At 39.1% G+C, this 19,468-nt stretch overlaps 1 protein-coding gene across 2 annotated transcripts in view; it reads right to left on the reverse strand.

Annotated features, from left to right (window-relative positions):
• Window positions 1-670: 670 nt before the first annotated feature.
• The window catches only part of ASAH1 (N-acylsphingosine amidohydrolase 1), a 30,389-nt gene continuing 11,591 nt past the window's right edge, over window positions 671-19,468 (reverse strand). Inside the window, exons 3-14 of one of the 2 annotated variants that reach the window (XM_008528344.2) lie at window positions 16,065-16,155; window positions 15,545-15,631; window positions 13,260-13,338; window positions 10,087-10,161; window positions 9,130-9,175; window positions 8,429-8,573; window positions 7,829-7,883; window positions 7,621-7,702; window positions 3,506-3,637; window positions 3,276-3,399; window positions 2,786-2,842; window positions 671-1,608 (exon numbers count right to left, since the gene is read on the reverse strand). In XM_008528344.2, the coding sequence (XP_008526566.2) occupies window positions 1,519-1,608; window positions 2,786-2,842; window positions 3,276-3,399; window positions 3,506-3,637; window positions 7,621-7,702; window positions 7,829-7,883; window positions 8,429-8,573; window positions 9,130-9,175; window positions 10,087-10,161; window positions 13,260-13,338; window positions 15,545-15,631; window positions 16,065-16,155 (1,063 nt within the window). In that variant the 3' untranslated portion in view covers window positions 671-1,518. The remainder of the gene's footprint in view (window positions 1,609-2,785; window positions 2,843-3,275; window positions 3,400-3,505; window positions 3,638-7,620; window positions 7,703-7,828; window positions 7,884-8,428; window positions 8,574-9,129; window positions 9,176-10,086; window positions 10,162-13,259; window positions 13,339-15,544; window positions 15,632-16,064; window positions 16,156-19,468) is intronic. The other variant, XM_008528345.2, reaches the window with a different exon arrangement.

Below are 19,468 nucleotides of genomic sequence, written 5' to 3' on the forward strand. Positions count from 1 at the left end.
TGAAACAATTAGCATCTTACCTCTTTATTATCATGTATATCAAAGGCTACTACTTTAGAAAAAAATACAAGTTTACCTCACTTCATTTTTATAAGATGGACAAAATCTGAAGTAAAGATTTTTTTAATTAATCAAATTGTATTTTAACATAAATCATCTTGTAATTCCTCTTGCTCCACTAAGCTAATACTGGCATCACTATCGTTTTGTGGAAGCACCTCCTGTCTGGGGGCGGGAAGAGGAGCCTTTGGACGCCTATGCACTGGGTTGATGCCACTGGGTTAAGAGGTGGTAAGGATTAGTCATGTAAGATTGTGACCATTTAGTCATAAGTTGAATAACCCACTTACATATCGCTTGCATTTTAATTCAGATGTTATATTCAGCTTGCATCTTTCCATAATAACCCCTACCCTCAAACCAATACATAGTTATATATTCAGTCAGCATCCATGACTCTGACACTACTGCCAGTGACTGTTTATTGAATGTCAGGAATACAACCAACATAATACACAAAGGAAGTGGATACGGTCTTGCCCAACTGGCATCCACTTCACAGTTAACTGAAAGTCTGAAAGGTTAACAAGTTCTATTAGCACTTCTCATAAACAGATATCTGAAAAAATCTTTTAGTAACTATACTTAGTTTTAAAAAAATACACATTGATCAGAAGGACAAATCAAGAAATTTATTAAGAGTTTAAAGTAACAGGTTCACCTCTCATTTTCCACAAGTCTTTGACCTGTTTATTTTCTATTAATTCACAGAATCTGGGACTGTTTTTGAAGCTAACTACGTCCTGGGATTACTGGGAGGTAGGGTAGTTATGAAAAGGAGAACACTTCAATTCTATGTATAAAAGACCACCTGGCATACTGATTACTTCATGAACCCCAAAAAGTATTTCAATTCAGAGTCAAAGCCCCATGGATTGCCCATTAAAAGAAATATACAGTGGAATGTCTGTCTCACATCCCCCTCCAATCAAAATTAGTGAAATTTCATTGCTGTCCCAAACAACAAAGACAATGGTGTATCAGTTTATTAAAACTACTATTAAGCAGTTAGAACTAAGAGCAAAAGACTGCTATACAGAAAAAACATACAAATATGTAGAAAAAAGTGAAAAACTGAACACTGTGGACTATTTTAACTATTACTCACACAGACATACCAGATTCAATGCCCACAGAGAATCCTGCTTTGCCCGCGGAGGTGGGTCCCACAATAGTTGAATCACCCGTCCCCATCCCGAAATGTCAAAGAGAAATGAAACTCGGCAAATTTCAGACGATTGGTGTACTTCACTTAAAGAAGTCTTCTGTAAATAAGATCAACCAACCGTCACGCCAAAAACAGCCTGTGAACTGCAAACCTACCCAGAAGGACAAAACAGCCGCCAAAGAGAACCCGCCCCGAGTCTCAGGGTTCGGAAGGAAGTCACCAGGCAGCACTACTCGGCCGCGTGCGAGTCCCATCTCCAGGTCACAGCGCCTTCTGTAGGCCAGGTGTGCTCACCAACCTATGCAAGGGTCTGGGCAGTCCCGCAGGTAACTTTCAAATCGACCTTTGGTGACATCCATCAAGGTCGTGTATACCGTCAGCTGAAACAGAGGTTATTTTCACTTTAGGGATGTTTTCAATTCTAAGATGTCCTGACTCATATCAGCACTTCTGTACTCGTGGAATTGCTTTCTGAGTTTACTTAATATTAAATAGTTAGTATATAATATTACATATAAAGATATAAAAATAGTTCATAATATAAAGATCCAAATAATTAATAATTAAATAATAAGTTAATAATAATTAAAACAACTGACTTCAATAAAACCATTATTCTAGGTCATGAATAGAAATAGGCTCAGGAGAGAATCTCTTCAGTTCCTTACAAGGTCTTTTTCCTGAGCAGGACACTGCTTCACCACCAATGCATTAAGACTCATTTAACCCTCCTCAATGGATAACTTGCAGTCATGCAAAGCCCAACAGTGTGCTGTGGAGCATGGACAGTTGAGCTCTGGCTATCCTCATCCTAAAGCATCACTAGTACCGTGGGGGGGCCGTGCAGGAGATCACACAGAGGGAGTGGGCAAAGTGAGAAGCCTCGCGGGGCAGTGGGCTGTAGGAAGGCTTCCTGCAGGAGCCACGTTCCCATCTAAATGCTAACGGGCAGGAAGAATTCCTTCTGGTCGAGGGAGTGGAGGCACAATGATTTTAGGGAGGATTAGGGAAAAGGACCAAGGAAAAGAAGAGAAGAAACAAATGGGAAAGCTGGTGAGTATTTCCAGAATATACAAGAGGGAACTATTAGCAAATTGAATGATGAGGAAGCTTTTTGCATTTTTTAGCTCTAGTGTGGGGAAAAGCTGAAAGGATGCAATAAAGTTTAAAAGAAACTCTAATCTATGAAGACACAAAGCTCTGTCTGAAAATGGACCTCAGACTTTGTTCTCCGGAGTGTAGGTGTTCACTGTAGGGTACAGCATGCGATTTCCAGACAGGGAGAAGTCAAGAGTCAAACGCTAGACTTATTTGCCATGTAAGTAAAACTGGAAACAATACTCTGACCAATTTGGACATCAAACCATAGTGACCAGCTTCTTTGTGACAGCTCAAGAGTTATGGTTTTAGTCACACAAAAAGATTTTAAAAAATCAGCCTTAAGCTGAACATGACCTGGGATTCCAGCTCCAACTGATCCAAGATAACAGGGAAAGACACAACACAGGACCAAATTCTCTCCCTAAAAGCAAATATATATATATATTTTAAAAATACCTTGTTGAGGACAGGTTTTGTTGACAGCACATCATATATGGTTGCAAGTGAGATATTCTAAAACACAAAAATAATTTTGTTCAGTAAGTTAAATACAGATGTCAGCAGCCTTACCCACACAGATGGGTCCTTAGAAACCGACATTCTTCAGCCTCCTCCATCCCCCCTAAAAGAATTTCCCTGGACGTCACTGTTAGAAACAGAGGTAATGGTTCTACTGTATTGCTTTTTCTCTCTCTCTTCCTCCTTTCTTTAATTCTGGCCTGTCTGTCATTGAACTTCACAGAGTGATGTCTGGCATTAGAATAAGAAAGAGAAAGTACAGCAAAATTTTATTCCTTAAGTTAAAAACAAAAACTCAGGGGGGATTGTCCAGAGATACTGAATAATAGGAGGTTTATAAATTCTTCAAAGGCCAAAGAAAAATGCCAGAACTAAGCTACTCTTTAGTGGTCACCATTCCTTGTTATGTATGATATTGTCACTGTACCTCTTGGGTTGTCCGGTTTAGACACATCTTAGTGGGCGTCCTGCGATCATCAAGGAAGAAGGGATTTTTCCAACGGTCATAATTTGTTTGTACCACATACCATCTACCCTGCTTGGGGTCAAGTCTAGATGTAAAAAGAGAGATTCCTCTTAGGCCTCATACCTTAAACCTGTACACGTATCAGTCTATACTTCAGTTCCTACTTATTTTGCTTTAACAAATGTACTTACTCATATACATCCAAAGATCGTTTTCTGTCTCGTGTAATCACGCAACCCTCCCCAGTCTTGTTGCCTCCCAGGATAAAGTACGCTGGGGCCAATACCTTGGTTTTGGTCAATATATTCTTGGCTTCTTCATAACTACATAAAAACATTAAAAAAAAAGGAAACATTTTTAGTTGACTTGGAATGAAAATTTTGTAGCTGTGGAAACTAAGGAAGACAAGTATCTGAGGAACACGTGTTTTAAAAGGATGGTAAGCATGGCTCAGGCAGGAAGAGTCCCTGACTCCTGTGTAGTGAAACAGTGAGATCTGAAATGTTCCCTCTAATCTGAAAGACAGACAAAACGGCCTCAAGTAATTATCTTCCACCCTTATTGTTTATGCCTTTCACTCAACAATAAAACAGAGGGAAATATTAATTACTGTATACAGGGTTTAAGGACTAAAAAGTAAACCTTCCTGAAAATTAGGGCTATAAAAAATTGAAGTAGATTTTCAAAGAAGACTACCAAATCTTATTCCCTGGAAAGCATTAAAAATAAGACTGATGCCCATTTATTCCAGGTTATTTGGATGTAGTGCTGGCTAAGGGCAGTTTTGCTATTATAAGATTTTTGCACCAGTGCAGAATATAACTTCTAGGTTAACAGGTATTAGGATTTAAATAAAGAATTTATTGTACCATTTTTTTGTGTATGGGTGATTTTTTTGGTACACCAAGAAAAATTCATAGGTGCTTTTCATAGTGGCACTATCCTTACCACTTTTTAAATAAGTCAGTTCATTTCCTTGCTATAAACACACAGAGAAAATAGGAAGAATTCCATATGAGTGTTAAAGGTTCACCTAAGAAATTCTAAAATACTTCCTCAATGGAAGATAAGCTGGGAAATATTTTTATATTTAACTATGAGTAATTTAAAATAAACTACAATACATTAAAAGGATCATACACCATGATCAAGTGGGATTTATTCCAGGGATGCAAGGATGGTTCAACATCCACAAATCAGTCAATGTGATACACCATATTGACAAAATGAAGGGTCAAAATCATACGATCATCTCAACAGATGCAGAAAAAGCATTTGACAAAAGTCAACATCCATTTATGATAAAAACTCTCAACAAGGTGGGTATAGACAGAATGTACCTCAGCACAATGAAGGCCATACAGGACAAGCCCACAGTTAAAATCATACTCAGTGGTGAAAAGGTGAAAGCTTTTCCTCTAAGATTAGGAACAAGACAAGGATGCCTGCTGTCTGATTTTTATTCAATATAGTATTTGGCAGCACTCGCCAGAGCAGTGTAGGCAAGAAAAAGAAAGAAAAGGGATCCAAATCAGAAAGGAAGAAGTAAAACTGTCACTCTTTGCAGATGACATGATATATATGGAAAACCCTAAGGACTCCACCAAAAAACTGTCAGAAGTAATAAATTCAGTAAAGTTGCAGGATACAAAATCAATATACAAAAATCTGTTGCATTTCTATGCACTAATAATGAACTATCAGAGAAAGCAGGAAAACAATCCTATTTACAATGCAACAAAAACAATAAAATACCTAGGAGTAAATTTAACCAAGGAGGTGAAAAACCTATACACTGAAAACTAAGACACTGATGAAAGAAATGGGAGAAGACACAAATAAATGGAAAGATACTCTATGTTCATGGATTGGAAGAACTAATATCGTTAAAATATCCCTACTACCCAAAGCAATCTACAGATTCAATGCAATCTCTATCAAAATTTCAATGGCATTTTTCACAGAAATAGAACAAAAAATCCTAAGATTTGTATGGAACCACAAAAGACCCCAAACAGCCAAAGCAATCTTGAGAAAGAAGAACAAAGCTAGAGTTGTCACACTTCCTGATTTACAACTATATTACAAAGCTATAGAAATCAAAACAGCATGGTACTGGCATAAAAACAGACACATAGATCAATGGAACAGAATAGAGAGCTCAGAAACAAACCCACACATATATGGTCAATTAATTTATGACAAAGGAGCCAAGAATACACAATGGGGAAAGGCGAGTCTCTTCAATAAATCGTGCTGGGAAAACCGGACAGTCACATGCAAAAGAATGAAACTGGACCACTATCTTACACCATATACAAAAATCAAAGTGGATTAAGACTGGAATGTAAGAGCCAAAACCATAAACCTCCCTAGAATAAAACATAGGTGATAAACTCCTTAACACTGGTCTTGGTGATGATTTTGTGGATTTGACACCAAAAGCAAAGGCAACAAAAACAAAAATAAACAAATGGAACTACATCAAACTAAAAAGCTTCTGCACAGCAAAGAAAATCATCAACAAAATGAAAAGACAACCTACTGAATGGGAGAAACTATTTGCAAATCATAAAACTGATAAGGGGTTAATAGCCAAAATATATAAAGAACTCATACAACTCAATAGCAAAAAAAATCTTATTTTAAAAAGGGCAGAGGATCTAACTGGACATTTTTCCAAAGAAGACATACACATGGAAAACAGGTACATGAAAAGGTGCTCAAAATCACTAATCATTGGGCAAATGCAAACCAAAACCCCCAAAAGAGAGAAGACGTCACACCTGTTAGAATGACTGTTAATCAAAAAGAAACGAGACAATAAGCGTCGGCGAGGATGTGAAGAAAAGGGCACCCTGTGCACTGCTGGGGGGAAGGTGAATTGGTGCAGCCACTATGGAAAACAGTATGGAGATTTCCTCAAAAATTAAAAATAGAACTACCATACGATCCAGTAATTCCACTTCTGGGTATTTATCTGAAGGAAGCAAAAACACTAACTCGAGGGCCAGCCCCAGCAGCCTAGTGGTTAAGTTCGGCACACTCCGCTTCAGGGGCCTGGGTTTGGTTTCCAGGCACAGACCTACACCACTCCTCTGTCAGAGGCCATGCAAAACACTAAATTGAAAAGATATCTGCACTCCCATAGCAGCATCATTTACAACAGCCAAGACATGGAAGAAACCTAAGTGTCCACTGAAGGATGAATGGACAAAGAAAATGTGCTATATGTACAATAGAATATTACTTGGCCATAAAAACGGAAATCTTGCCATTTGTGACAACATCCACCTTGAGGGCATTATGCTCAGTGAAATAAGTCAGAGAAAGAGAAATACCATATGATCTCACTTATATGTAAAATCTGAAAAAAAAAAAATCATAGATAGAGATGGTCCTGAACTGCAATGGTTTGATTTACAATTTTTCAACTTTACAATGGTGCAAAAGCAACAGACATTCAGCAGAAACTATACTTTGAATTCTGAGTTTTGATCTTTTCCCAGGCTAGCCATACGCAGTCCCATATTCTCTTGCAATGCTGGGCATTGGCAGCAAACCACAGCCCCCAGTCAGCCCCGCGATCACGAGGGTAAACAAGTGATACACTTACAATCCTTCTGTTTTTCGCTTTCAGTATTCAGCAAATTACCTGAGATATTCAACACTTTATTATAAAATAGGCTTTGTGTTACAGGATGTTGCCCAACTGTAGGCTAATGTAAATGCTCTGATCACGTTTAAAGTAGGGTAGGCTAAGCTATGATGTTCGGTAGGTTAGTCTATTAAATGCATTTTAGACTTACAATATTTTCAGCTTATGATGAGGTTACATCCCAATAAACCCATTTAAACCCGTTTTTGGGGATGTAACCCCACTGTAAGTCCAGGAAGATCTGTACAGAAAACAGACTGGTGTTGCCAGAGGCAGAGGGTAGGGGTTGGACAAAATGGGTGAAAGAGGTCAAAGGGGACAAACTTCCAGTTATAAAACAAATAAGTTCTGGGGAAGTAATATGCAGCATGGTGACTATAGGTAATAATACTGTATTGTATATTTGAAAGTTGCTAAGAGAACAGATCTTAAAAGTTCTCATCACAAGGAAAAGAAATCTTGTAACTCTGTATGGTGACCCATGTTGACTAGACTTATTGTGGTGATCATCTCAGAATGTATACAAATATCAAAGCGTTTTGTTGTGTACCTTAAACTAACATGTCAATTATATCGCAGTAAAAAAAGTAAAAATAATTTAAAAAATAAAATAATTAAATTTGACAATGAAGCAACCGAACAGATTACCTTGTGCTATTTTCCAGAACTGATCTAAGGATAAACCCTATCCACATGGCATCTTTCTTTCCCAAGATCCATTCTAGGACACCTGGAAGAGATCAAACACAGTGTCAGAGGACCTGGAAGAGGTTAGATATGAACCAGAAGGCATCATCCAGACCTCCTCTTAAAACATCTATGAAACTCCCCTTTCATTTAAGAACCCTCTACTCACCCATATAACCGCCATTTGTACTGAAACGTTCATTTAGCGTAAGACTAAACAGTCCCTGAGAAAAAGACAAAGCAGTGGAATCAGAGACCTCCATCATCCTGTGAGGCCCTCTCACTGTGCTTGATATTGTACATCAAGGCCTGGATTGGGTGATGGGGAACCAAAAGATCAATCAAAACCATGGTAACATCACCTTCTGTGCACAGAGCTTTAAAGTTCAGAGCCTTTTCACATCTAACGTGTGAGGTAAGTAGGTGGGATGTTACCGGCCACACTTTTCTGACAAGGAAGTGAAGTGCACAGCATTAACGCCTAACTTGCTGCAGTGGCAGACCCAGGACCAGATTCCAGATTTATGTTCCCAGCCCTACACACCCAGCCGCATGCTTTTTCCTCAGAAGAGGCTCAGAAACCTTCACTTCCTTTCTAGTCTTCTCTACTCTGTGAGCTCAGACCTCTGAAGGTGACAAGAAGGACAAAGGGATAATCTGGGGCTTCGTATTCTTTTTAAGTCCTCATTTCCTTAGACTCCACCCTTCACAGGGAGTAACAGCAGGACACACAACCATCTGTAAAATTATGTAACGGGAGACGCCTTACTGGTTTGAATCCTGTTAACATGCCCACATAGCCAGCAAAGCTTGTCGCCTTGAAGACAGTTTTGTTGTTCCTCTGGAAGTCCAGATTCACCGTTAAAGGTTTCAGCTGCTCAGTGATGACCCAGGAATGATTATTTATATTCCACCTACAAAAAACAGATTTCAGTGCTATTTAAGGACAAGGATGATGATAATGCTGAATATGACGCTGATGGCCAAGCCTTACACTAGGCGCTTTATCTACCTGATCTCTAATGATCAACCCTAACAAGAACTTTGCAATATGGGTGGTTCATCCTCCATCTTCCACAAGATAAAAGTGAGGCTCAGAGAAGTTAACTCCGCCACTGTGAAGCCTGTAAACACCAAACCCCAGATTCAAATGTAAGTCTTTCATTACAAAGCCCTGTTGTAGACAAAGAAAGGTCAGGACGACACATAGAATGCCATTCTCCCCTCTAAGCAACAAACTAGACATGCATCTAGGGCCTTGAGGCATGCTCCAGATTTTGTTCACTAGGTGCAACCCAGTTACAAACTCTCAAATAAGTGAGTGAGGGTGTGCCCATCTTGTCTCAAAACTCAGGACTCCAGTGTCGTCACTTCCGGTCATATTTTGGGCAAGACTTGAGACTTACTGTTCATCAGTGTAATACAATCTACTTTTCTTAAGGACTGATACACACCATGTTCTTTACTTACCCAAGAAATATTCCAAAATCCATGTTTCGCCCATGTAGTACATGACCTAATTCAAAGTAGGCAAAAGAGACCTGTAGTAGCAGTTATGATAGTACAACCGATTCTGAATCAAAGCTGAACACTTAATTTTGGTTGGCTGATATTCACAACTGTTCAAGCCAACAGTAAGAATTAAGCAGCATTCTGATAGCATAAGCCTTAAGATGAAATTGTTGTCCCTGTCACATCGGCCAGATCCCCTCATGATACCTGAGAGCACAGGGTTCCTGGTAAGTTCTGAATATGGGAAAAGGATCAAAGGTCATTCTCTGTCCATTATGACACTGTTCTACGTAGACAGAGCTCTTTCAGCCTCACCTAATGTGACTTACCAACACGCTTCCCTTCAGGGATGGGCACCTAGAGCTGGGCGTCTCAAGGGTTCTGCACAGGCTGGCTTTATACCCAGGATATAGGTCAAAAATAAGAGGGAATCAGGGAAAATCATCCTGTGCCTTGTACTCTGGGGACTGCCAGGAAAAACATGGGAAAGTGAGGCTGGTCTCCAGAGGGTCCCTTGGCTGGGAAGTGATGGGCAAATGTTTGTCCTGGGCTTAGAGGAAAGGCTGGGTCATTACATATATGAAGATAAGGAATTACCCCTGTGGGTGCTTACATCCAATCATGAGGATGGGCACAAGTAGACTGAGGAAGGGTACGAATGTTTATAGTCCTGACACACTTCTTCCAAGTTTTTTGCATGCCTGAATTAAACTTTAATAGGTATTACAGTGGTCTTAAAATAAGGATAGTATTTAATTCACCTATAAGAATTTACCAAGATCTATAAAACTTCATGCAATGTACACAGAATTAGCATGGCAAGCCTGGATTGTACAAGTTCTCATTCCATTTACTTAGAAGATTTTCTTCTACTTCATACTTGGCTCTGCCCGCCCCTGCTCAGCACACATTTACCTTGTCTGTCTTCTGTTATTACTGAAGTACAGATGGTAAAAAACTCATAGAAAACATTGAATGAAATGATCTCTCCTATGAGAAAAGATAGGAAATTTTTTGATCAATATACAGAATCACGACATTGTTAGAAAATTCTTTTTTAAGAAAAGGTTTAACTGCCATCGCTGTGTGAAGTTTTTTTTTGTCATACCTAAGTGTCTGCAGACCAACCTGAGTGTGCCTGAATAGCTGGCCGGTGGTGGTGGCTCAGCCTGTACTCTGCAGACTCAAGATAAAATAGGTCCTCAAAAGGGCAGCTATGGGGCAAGTTCAACAACTGGACACGCTGGAATTGTACTACAACATACTGTCCAAATTTTTCATCAATATGCCCCATTTTAGTTTTCTTTGGGGGCTCAAATAATGATGATTTAATACATCTGGTTCTTGATTGAATGCTGAAAATGTATTTTGCCCGACTTTTAGAATGTGACTAATACTTCTAAGGTGAGAAAAGAGATACCGGAATTATTAATAAAATCAGTGCAGAGCTTACAGAAGAAAACTCGTTATGAAACATTTTAATTTTTGAATATTTTTCCAAAACTGTATAGTGGTACCACTTAGCCCTTAATTTGAAGGTATACAACATACTTTTTCTGTCTCATTTTATGTTAACATGTTAAGCTTAACATGTTTTTTTCATCCTAATCTAATGTTTATTTTATTTCCATTTGATTTCTATTTTGGTGAAATTCCACTCTTATTTTCTTTTATTACGAATCATCTGTTAATCCTCTTAATCCACCTTTCTCTTGAGATATTTATATGTGGCATTCATTTGCTAGAGTTCTTTACATAATAATCAAAGATTTATTTATCATATAGCCTACAAGTGTATATTTCCAGTATGTTGACTACCTTTTTAAATCATTTTTTTAAAGAAGCAAAGACAAAAAAATCTAGCTACTTTCCTTGATAAATATTATTGATTTTCAGAAATTCTCAATCATCGCTCTTAAAAAAACAAAGGTATTACTGGCTACTTAAAATAATGACTCTATTGCTTTGGTAGCTTAAAAATAAAACTTTCAGGATGGCGGAAAAAGTCTTTTTCATTAAAGTAAGTGCTATAAATTAGAAACTGAAATTTTAAAAATAGCTCCCAAAAATATCAGTTCCTAAGGATATGACAAACTGGATATGACAAATATGATAAAGGATGTGATGAGTGAAGTCAGCCCTGGTGGTCTAGTGGTTAAGATTTGGCGTTTTCATGCTTGGGTTCATTTCCCAGTCAGGGAACCACCCCACCCGTCTGTCAGTTGTCATACTGTGGTGGCTGCATGTTACTGTGATGCTGTAAGCTATGTCACCGAATTTCATATACCAGCAGGGGCTCCCATGGTGTACAGCTTTCAATGGAGCTTCCACACTAAGGCAGACTAGCAAGAAGGCCACCAATTTCTGAAAAATTGGCCATGAAAACCCTATGAACAGCAGCAGAGCATCGTCTAATACAGCACCGGAAGGGGAGAGGATGGAGCAAAAAGACTGGGCAGGGTTCCGCTCTGCTGTGCACGGGGCGCTAGGAGTCAGAACCGTCTCAATGCCAGAAATGACGAATGAAAGATATGCAAGACCTCCTCCCTGAAAATAAAAAAATCCTGCTCAGAGAAAGCAATGACCTAAATAAATGTTGAAATGGCATATACCATGGTCATGAATTGAAAAACTCAGTATTACAATTCTATTCAAAATATCAGCACGCTCTTTTGTCAAAGTTGACAGGCTGATTCTAAAATTTATATGGAAATGCAAAGGGTCTAGAATAGCTAAGAGGATTTTGGAAGCTGCAAAGTTGGAAAACTTAACACTACCCTAATTTCAGGCTTTAATTAATGTAAAGCTTTAGTAATTGCGGTAGCAATAGTATTGACATAAGGAAAGACAAAATAGATAAACGAAACTTAACAGAAAGTCCCCAAACAGAACCAGATTTATACAATCATCTGATTTATATCAAAGGCACCACTGCAATTTACTGAGGGATGCCTGGTCTTTATAATAAATGGTGTTTAATCAATTGGATATTCCGTATGAAAAAAAAACTGAACAGTGACCCCTAACTCGTACCACAAACAAAAATTAATTCAAAATAGATCATAGGCCTAAATGTAAAAAGTAAACATAAAATATCTAGAAGAAAACATAAAAGAATATTTTCATGACCTTAGGGTAGACAAAGATTTCTTAAATGGACACAAAAAGCACTAACCATAAAAAAAAGACTAAGAAATTAGACTTCATTAAAACTAAGAATTTATCTTCATCAAAAGACACCAATAAGAGAATAAAAATGTAAGCCACAGACTGGGAGAAGATATTTAGAATAATATATCTGACAATGGACTTGTATCCAGAATATATCAGAATTCCTTCAAACCAGCAAAAAATGGGCCTAAGACTTTCACAACGACAAGGAAGGAAGGAAAAGGTCAATAAACCGTTCGATCTCATCAGTCATCAGGGAAACGCAAATTAAATAATAATGGGATCCTATCACACACTCAACAAAATGGCTCAACTTAAAAAAGACCGACACTATCAAGTGGAGAAAACTAAAACTCTTGTACTATGTTGACTGTCAACGGATACAATCACTTTGGAAAACTGGCTGGCGGAATGTACAAGGCAAAACATACAGCCACCCTATAACCCAGCACATATCCAAGAGAACGAGTGCTGTGCCCATCCAAAGACATGTAGGAGAATGTTCATAACCACTTTATTCTTAATATCCAAAATCTGGAAACAACCCAAATATGTTCTCTTCATCCAAAAGCATTCCACCTATCACAGTACGTACAAGAAGCCAGACACAACAGTTCATGCTGTTCGGTTCTGTTCATAAGAAACTCAAGAAGAGGTAAAACTAATCTGTGGTGAAGTCAGAACAGCGGTTACCTGGGGACACAGTATTGTCTGTGAAGGGCCATGATGGAGCATTTTGGATGGCAGGGATTTTCTGTACCTTGCTCAGAGTTGTGATTACAAGCATGTATGCATTTTTAAAACTATTGAGCAGTATACTTAAGATCTGCGCGGTTTACTGCAGGTAGACCATACCTCAAGAGAAAAATTTTCAAGTGCTTTATTAAATTTTTTAACAGCTACAAAGTGAACTTTACCTAAAGGTGTGTCAGTAACAGCTGCAATCCCCTTCATTTCCTCCTCAAAAGGACCAGGAAAGTTGCCGAGGAGACCAGGCTGAAAAACAAATGAATTAACCCTCACTGGACCTAAAGGGCTGCTTTGAGGTTTGGTTCTGTTACATAAAATTTGTTCTAGATACTGCTGCCCAATAGGTGATAAAAGGTATTTTTTAAAGCACTTTAACATCAGGTATTTCTAAAATATTCTATGTACTCCTCAATACTGAGCCCCAAATTCTTTACCTTTAGCTTTGGTTCCCTTAAGCTCATCTGTTCTCAGGTATTATGCAGAGACCTATGATTGTTTTTTCCTGCCGTAAATTTCACTTTATTATCCAGAGAGAGGGGGAACTGGGAAAATTCCAAGTGGATGACCTAACATGACCCACAACACAGCAACATCACAACAAGTAGCCCTTTTCTCTCCAAACTCACCCGCTAGCCAAGGGCCTTACACCCCCATTACTATCTCCTTCCCACACTCATCGCAACAAATCTGTACTCTAGTTCTTCACAAAAACCTTCCATCATGGTTAATGGCTGATCTTGGGCTAAGAGGCATTCACTGCATCCTGTTGGCAAACAGTGGACACATGAGCAACCTCAATGGTGGACATCATGCTTTTATTCTCAACTGCAACTGTTCACCAACGATGAGATCACTATTTAAGCTCACAGCCTCTTGCTAAGATGATGTGCTTAAAATTCACAATTTTTCACCAAGTTGGTATTTATATGTAATATGACCTAATTATGCATATTATTTTCTCCCCTAGGTATTCAAGGCATTGCAAAGGGGAATATTCCTGCCAATTTAACAAACAGAAGTGACTCAGTGAACATTTATTAACCATTTACTACATCCAGGCACTGTGCTTTACATATAGTATGTCATTTGATCCTCACAACCACCATAGGAAACATGTAGCATTGGTAAATTCTCCCTGATGAGAAAACTGAAGTTTCAGAGCTTAAGAAACTTGTCGAAGGACACACAGCTAGGATCTGCCTGATCCAGCCTTAAATCTAATGTTTAAAGAACAAACGAAAACCCCAGTGCTGTCTGATTGCAAAGCCTGGGCACCTGAACCCTTTCCACACTGCTCTCCCTGCTGCCACGGTTGCGTGGGCGTGGGGGCCTCCTCTGCAGCGGCTCCCATCAGCATTTTTACTCGGAGGAAGTCTGGTTAGTATAAACATAAAGGACGGCCTTAATCAAAGGCTCTGAGAGCATAAACACGAGGGCTAACAGTTTTCGAGGTTGGCAGATACAAGTGCCATCAGCATGCTACGTCCAGAGCAGCCAGCCTTTGGGGAAATGTTCTCATCCAGGGGAGTATTGTCCCCCAGAGGAGATGTGACAGTATCAAGAGACATTACTGGTTGTCACAACTGAAAGGGTGCTACTGGCATCCAACGGATAGAGGCCAGGGACTCTGCTAAACACCCTACAATGCATGGACAGTCCCCTACAACAAAATATTATCCAATCCCAAATGTCATTAGTGCCAAGGTTGAATAATCTGCCCTAGGGCCTTGGTGTCTGCCCCAATTCTTTGCAGCCTGCAGGCCAGTGAGGGCCCTGGAGCAAAGACTGAAAGAGGGTGATGAGGATTTCTCAGGGGGTTCGAGGAGCCGGGCCCTAGACTTTCCACTGGTTCCAACTAAATTAAAAAAAAACGGTTGAGACACGGAGTCTTCCTGAACGACCAGGAGGAAAATGAACTGGTTTGGTGAATGCACAGCAATAAGAAATACGCAACCCAAGTGAGTTTCAACAGTCACAGCTGCTGAAGGACTCCCCAAAATAGAGGCCTGGGCTGAGTGTGTCATGTGGTCATATCTAGAAAACTCTCTGGGTGTCCTGAGATACTCAGGCAAAATACTTAAGAAAAAAACCCAAATTTTCAACAGTGAACTTGCAAACCTAAGGACACATAAGGGGCAGGAAATGCCTTACTCCCAGATGAAATATGCACATTTGTCCATTGCTCTGTAAAAAAGTCCACACTTTTAAAAAACATTGAAAGAGTAGTTAATTGGCAAAATTTGCTATTTTGCATCTTATTACTCTAATATTACCAAGGCCCAGAATTTCCAGTCCCTCTGAAGTTTTGACAGTGGTTTAGAATAAATATAAATTTGTTCAAGCTCCTCAGAAAAGGCTGTCAAATTATGCCTTTCAATAAATATCAGAGCCTTTTCTGAACTCTGTGTATATGTATATGTGCTTAAAACTTACTGTGGAAAATATTTCTTACCAACTTTTGATCCACTATCTGCATAACTTTTCCACTGGGCACAAATGCATTTACCATATTCTTCAGTGAATTCATTATAAGCTTTAGCTGAAAAATAAGTAATAAAACAATAAGAGACATAAAGAAGTGCTGATATTTAAGATTAATATTGGTATAATGAAAATGGATATAGACCTTTTGACTTATCCATATGTAGCTCAATCAAATAGTACAATTTGAAAACATTTTCAATTAGTATTATAAACACAGTACAGACTAATTTTATCTTTAACAGCACACTTGATTCTCAGCTATTTACATGGAGGTAGATGATACAAACAAAGGGAAAGACAACCAAAAAAGTCAAGAAGCTATGGAGGAAGGACACCTTTTCCTCTACTATCATTTATCGTAAAGGGCAGAAAAGTATCAAAAGCCCATTCTTAAAATACTTGGTACATAATTTCATGAAATGTTCCTTTAAAAATACAATTATATTCAGTAAAGTCAGAAGTAGAAAAATTGAAGAATCCTAGCATACCGCTGGTGCCTTGTCAGTCATCAATTCATGCCATCTTTTGTAGGGTGGTAAATCAAGATTTATGGTGTACCACGGAACCGGACCCCTATAGCTGTAATGAGAGGAGTGTCTATCATCTTGAAATGCTGAAAGCAGTTTTTGGATGGGAATTAGACAGTTACATCTACATGGCTATGTTAAAGACACATTCTTCATAGCAATATGAAAGTTGGTATTCAAACCAAAAATAGCAAAAGAGCCCATTTTCCACCCAGGGTTTTTGTTCTACCCTGTATATACAATTATAAATAGTTTCAGAAATCTTGGAATAGAATTATACATTAGGTTAACATGAATCGGTGAAATGTGAAGAACCAATTTTGGCTCAAGAGCTTTATAGAAAAAACCTGAATATCACTGCTAAAAATTATCTTTTTTTTTTTTCCTCCTAAATCTCTGCAAGGATTTAGTCTAGGGTCTGGGCACTTCTCTTTGGTTTCCCAGTCTCAGAATTTCCTCTCAATCTAATGCTACTGCCAAATCAATGTCTCCAATGTTGGCTTCAGTAACGTCACCTTTGAAGCTCCCACAAGAGTGGGCAACATGTGTTAGCTTCCCATGATTGGCCTCAGGAACCTGCACTAGTCACTCAGCCATCCTACCCTTCCCACCATAGTTCCTCTCTTCTCATTCCTCTGTAAGTCCAAGCCCCAAGCACTGTTCTATCATGCCCATTCCCCAACTTCCTCCTCCTCAATTTATACACAGCAATTCCTACTATGAGGATACAGCACCGTCCCCTCCCTTATCGACGGAGCTGGGCCCTATTTCTGGTGGATGAACTCTACAACTATTCTCGGTCGCTACGGAAACTTTATCTTCTGGCACTTGTTACTAAACTAAAATAGCCTCTTAGTGTGTTTCATTCAGTGATTTATCAGCTTAAAACTACGCCGAAAGGTAGCCAGCATTTGCTCCATTATTGCTCTGCTCCAGAGAAGCACAAGGTCCACTCCGGTGTGTGCGACAATGTGACCACGCTCTTAAATTAAAATGTTATGCAGAGGGACGTCTACAGCAGAGATGGGTTAGTTCCTCAAAGTCATAAATTGCGGTCCTATTTATATTTCTGTTGTCATGAATAATTATTTGATTCTCTAAATAATGCTACTGAGCTTGGGGCCTGGGTGTATGTAGAAGGTTTCATGAAACTGTCAACCAGCAGCCACTCCTGTCGTGATTCAACTAGAAAAGGAAAACACACACAATTTTGGAAGCATATTTAAACAAAATCACAATGAATAAATTTTGTTCTTCTCAAAGCACTTTCAAACCTCCATTTCCTTGGTAGCTGATATCTGTATTAAATACTATAATACTTAAATCCTGGAAAAAAAGCTTCACATAAAAACAAATTAATTCAGGGGGCCAGCCCCATGGCCGAGTGGTTGGGTTCACACGCTCAACTTCAGCGGCCCAGGGTTTCACCAGTTCAGATGCTGGGTGTGGACCTAGCACTCATCAGGCCATGCTGAGGCGGCGTCCCACATAGCAGAGTCAGAAGGACCTACAACTAGAATATACAACTATGTACTGGGGGGGCTTTGGGGAGAAGAAGAAGAAGGAAAAAAATAAAAATAAAAAAGGAAGATTGGCAACAGATGTTAGCTCAGGTGCCCATCTAAAAAAACACAAATTAATTCAGTTTCTGACTGGTCATAATTTCACATGTAAAATTCTGTTCCACAATTCAATAAGGTATGTCTTGTTCCTCCTATTATGGGCAGGCGCTAATAACCTCCTCCCTTCCCCGCCAGCGTGCATTCAGATTTCCGTGTATAGCAGCAACAATAAATCAGTGGCGCCTGGAGCTGTGCACATCGGTGGCACGGTCATAACATACTTGTTCCACCTATGAACACCAATCAGCTGCTCCTCCCCTCATAACATCCGATAAAACCCAAACCATGCCCCTCTATCTACCCTACACTCCTGATTCTTTTTCAGTCCTGGATTCCAAAGAAGAAATGGAGAGGAAATGGAGCTCATTACAGCAGAGGATTATAATTAAGTGGGGATAAGGAGATCCCAGAAACCTCTGTACAATAAAATGTCCACTAATCAGAATTCTTTGAGAGAACGGTTAATCTGATTAATAAAATTATTTTAATAATGAAAGCTTAGCCATAATCCTACATTTCACTTCTCATTTAAAATTTTTATAAAATATCTCAGTATTTAACATGTGCACCTCAATTTCCTAGAGAAATTAACTACCTTATGAGGGCAGTGAGGATTACCTGAAATATGCAAAAAAGACTTAGCAAAATTGGTATTCAACAATAGTAATTACTATAGAATACTTTCCTACTTTACTACAAACAATAAACATCATTAAATTGTCTTTGAGACTCAGCATTTGCTGTGCCCAGGTCATCATAATCAGTATTAAGCATCAGTTGAATCCACCTGGCTATCCAGGTGGCTCAGAAACTAGTCCAAGAGACACGACACACAGACACAAATAAGACAGCAGATGCTAAGCACCAGTGAGCAGTAGAAAAGAAATGCTAATGGATTCAGATGGAGAGAGGGGTGAACTGGCTATCAGTCCCTTATCTCCAGCATTTTGATTTGACTGGTCAGGCTTGATAAACAGGTGTTTCTTTCCTCCCTCACAGTTGCCCATGCATACCTCCAGAATCTATGCACTTGACTGAAAAGCATGACCTTAAAGATACAGGAGGATGTGTTGTCATTCAAAGGTACATGAACACCACACTACTCTCCCAGATCTCAAGATCATTTATAGTTCAGAGAGGAAAAGGATCAGAGGAGAGCTGAGGATTTTTACGTAGGGAACAGGCTAGCAATGCAAGAAGGAATCCAGCAGAAATACCAGGGCAAAAATTAGGTAGATGTATAAATATGAGAAAAACGTGTTTACGTGTGTGGGTGTATACATGTGTACACACACACACAACAACGTGGAACCAGTTAAATGCCTAAGCAGGAAAGGTCTGCAAGGCAATCAATTCATAGACACACATCTGGTGCAAATAAAAGGGAGTAGGAAAAAAGCCTTAAACGTGGACGGTACTCATTAAATGTTCAATGAATTGGGACAGCGAGAATAGCCAAGACACACATGCAGTCAATAAGACACTGAAGACCAATATGGTGCCAGTGGGGATAGAAAGGAAGACCTCAAGAGAGCAAGTCATCAGAGACGTGGCTGGAATGAGCCCTGGCTTTAGAATAATAGAAACTGGTTACCTTTCGGCCAAATATTTGCCTCTTTTTACAGAAAGGCGAGTAAATCAAAAGAATTTAGTTTCTTATAATCTCACTGTGTCTGAAACAGAGGCTATTTAGAAAACATAATTTAGACAAGCGCAGTACAATATATATTAATTATACATTAA

This window comes from Equus przewalskii, chromosome 28, assembly GCF_037783145.1.
Source record: "Equus przewalskii isolate Varuska chromosome 28, EquPr2, whole genome shotgun sequence".
NCBI lineage: Eukaryota > Metazoa > Chordata > Mammalia > Perissodactyla > Equidae > Equus > Equus przewalskii.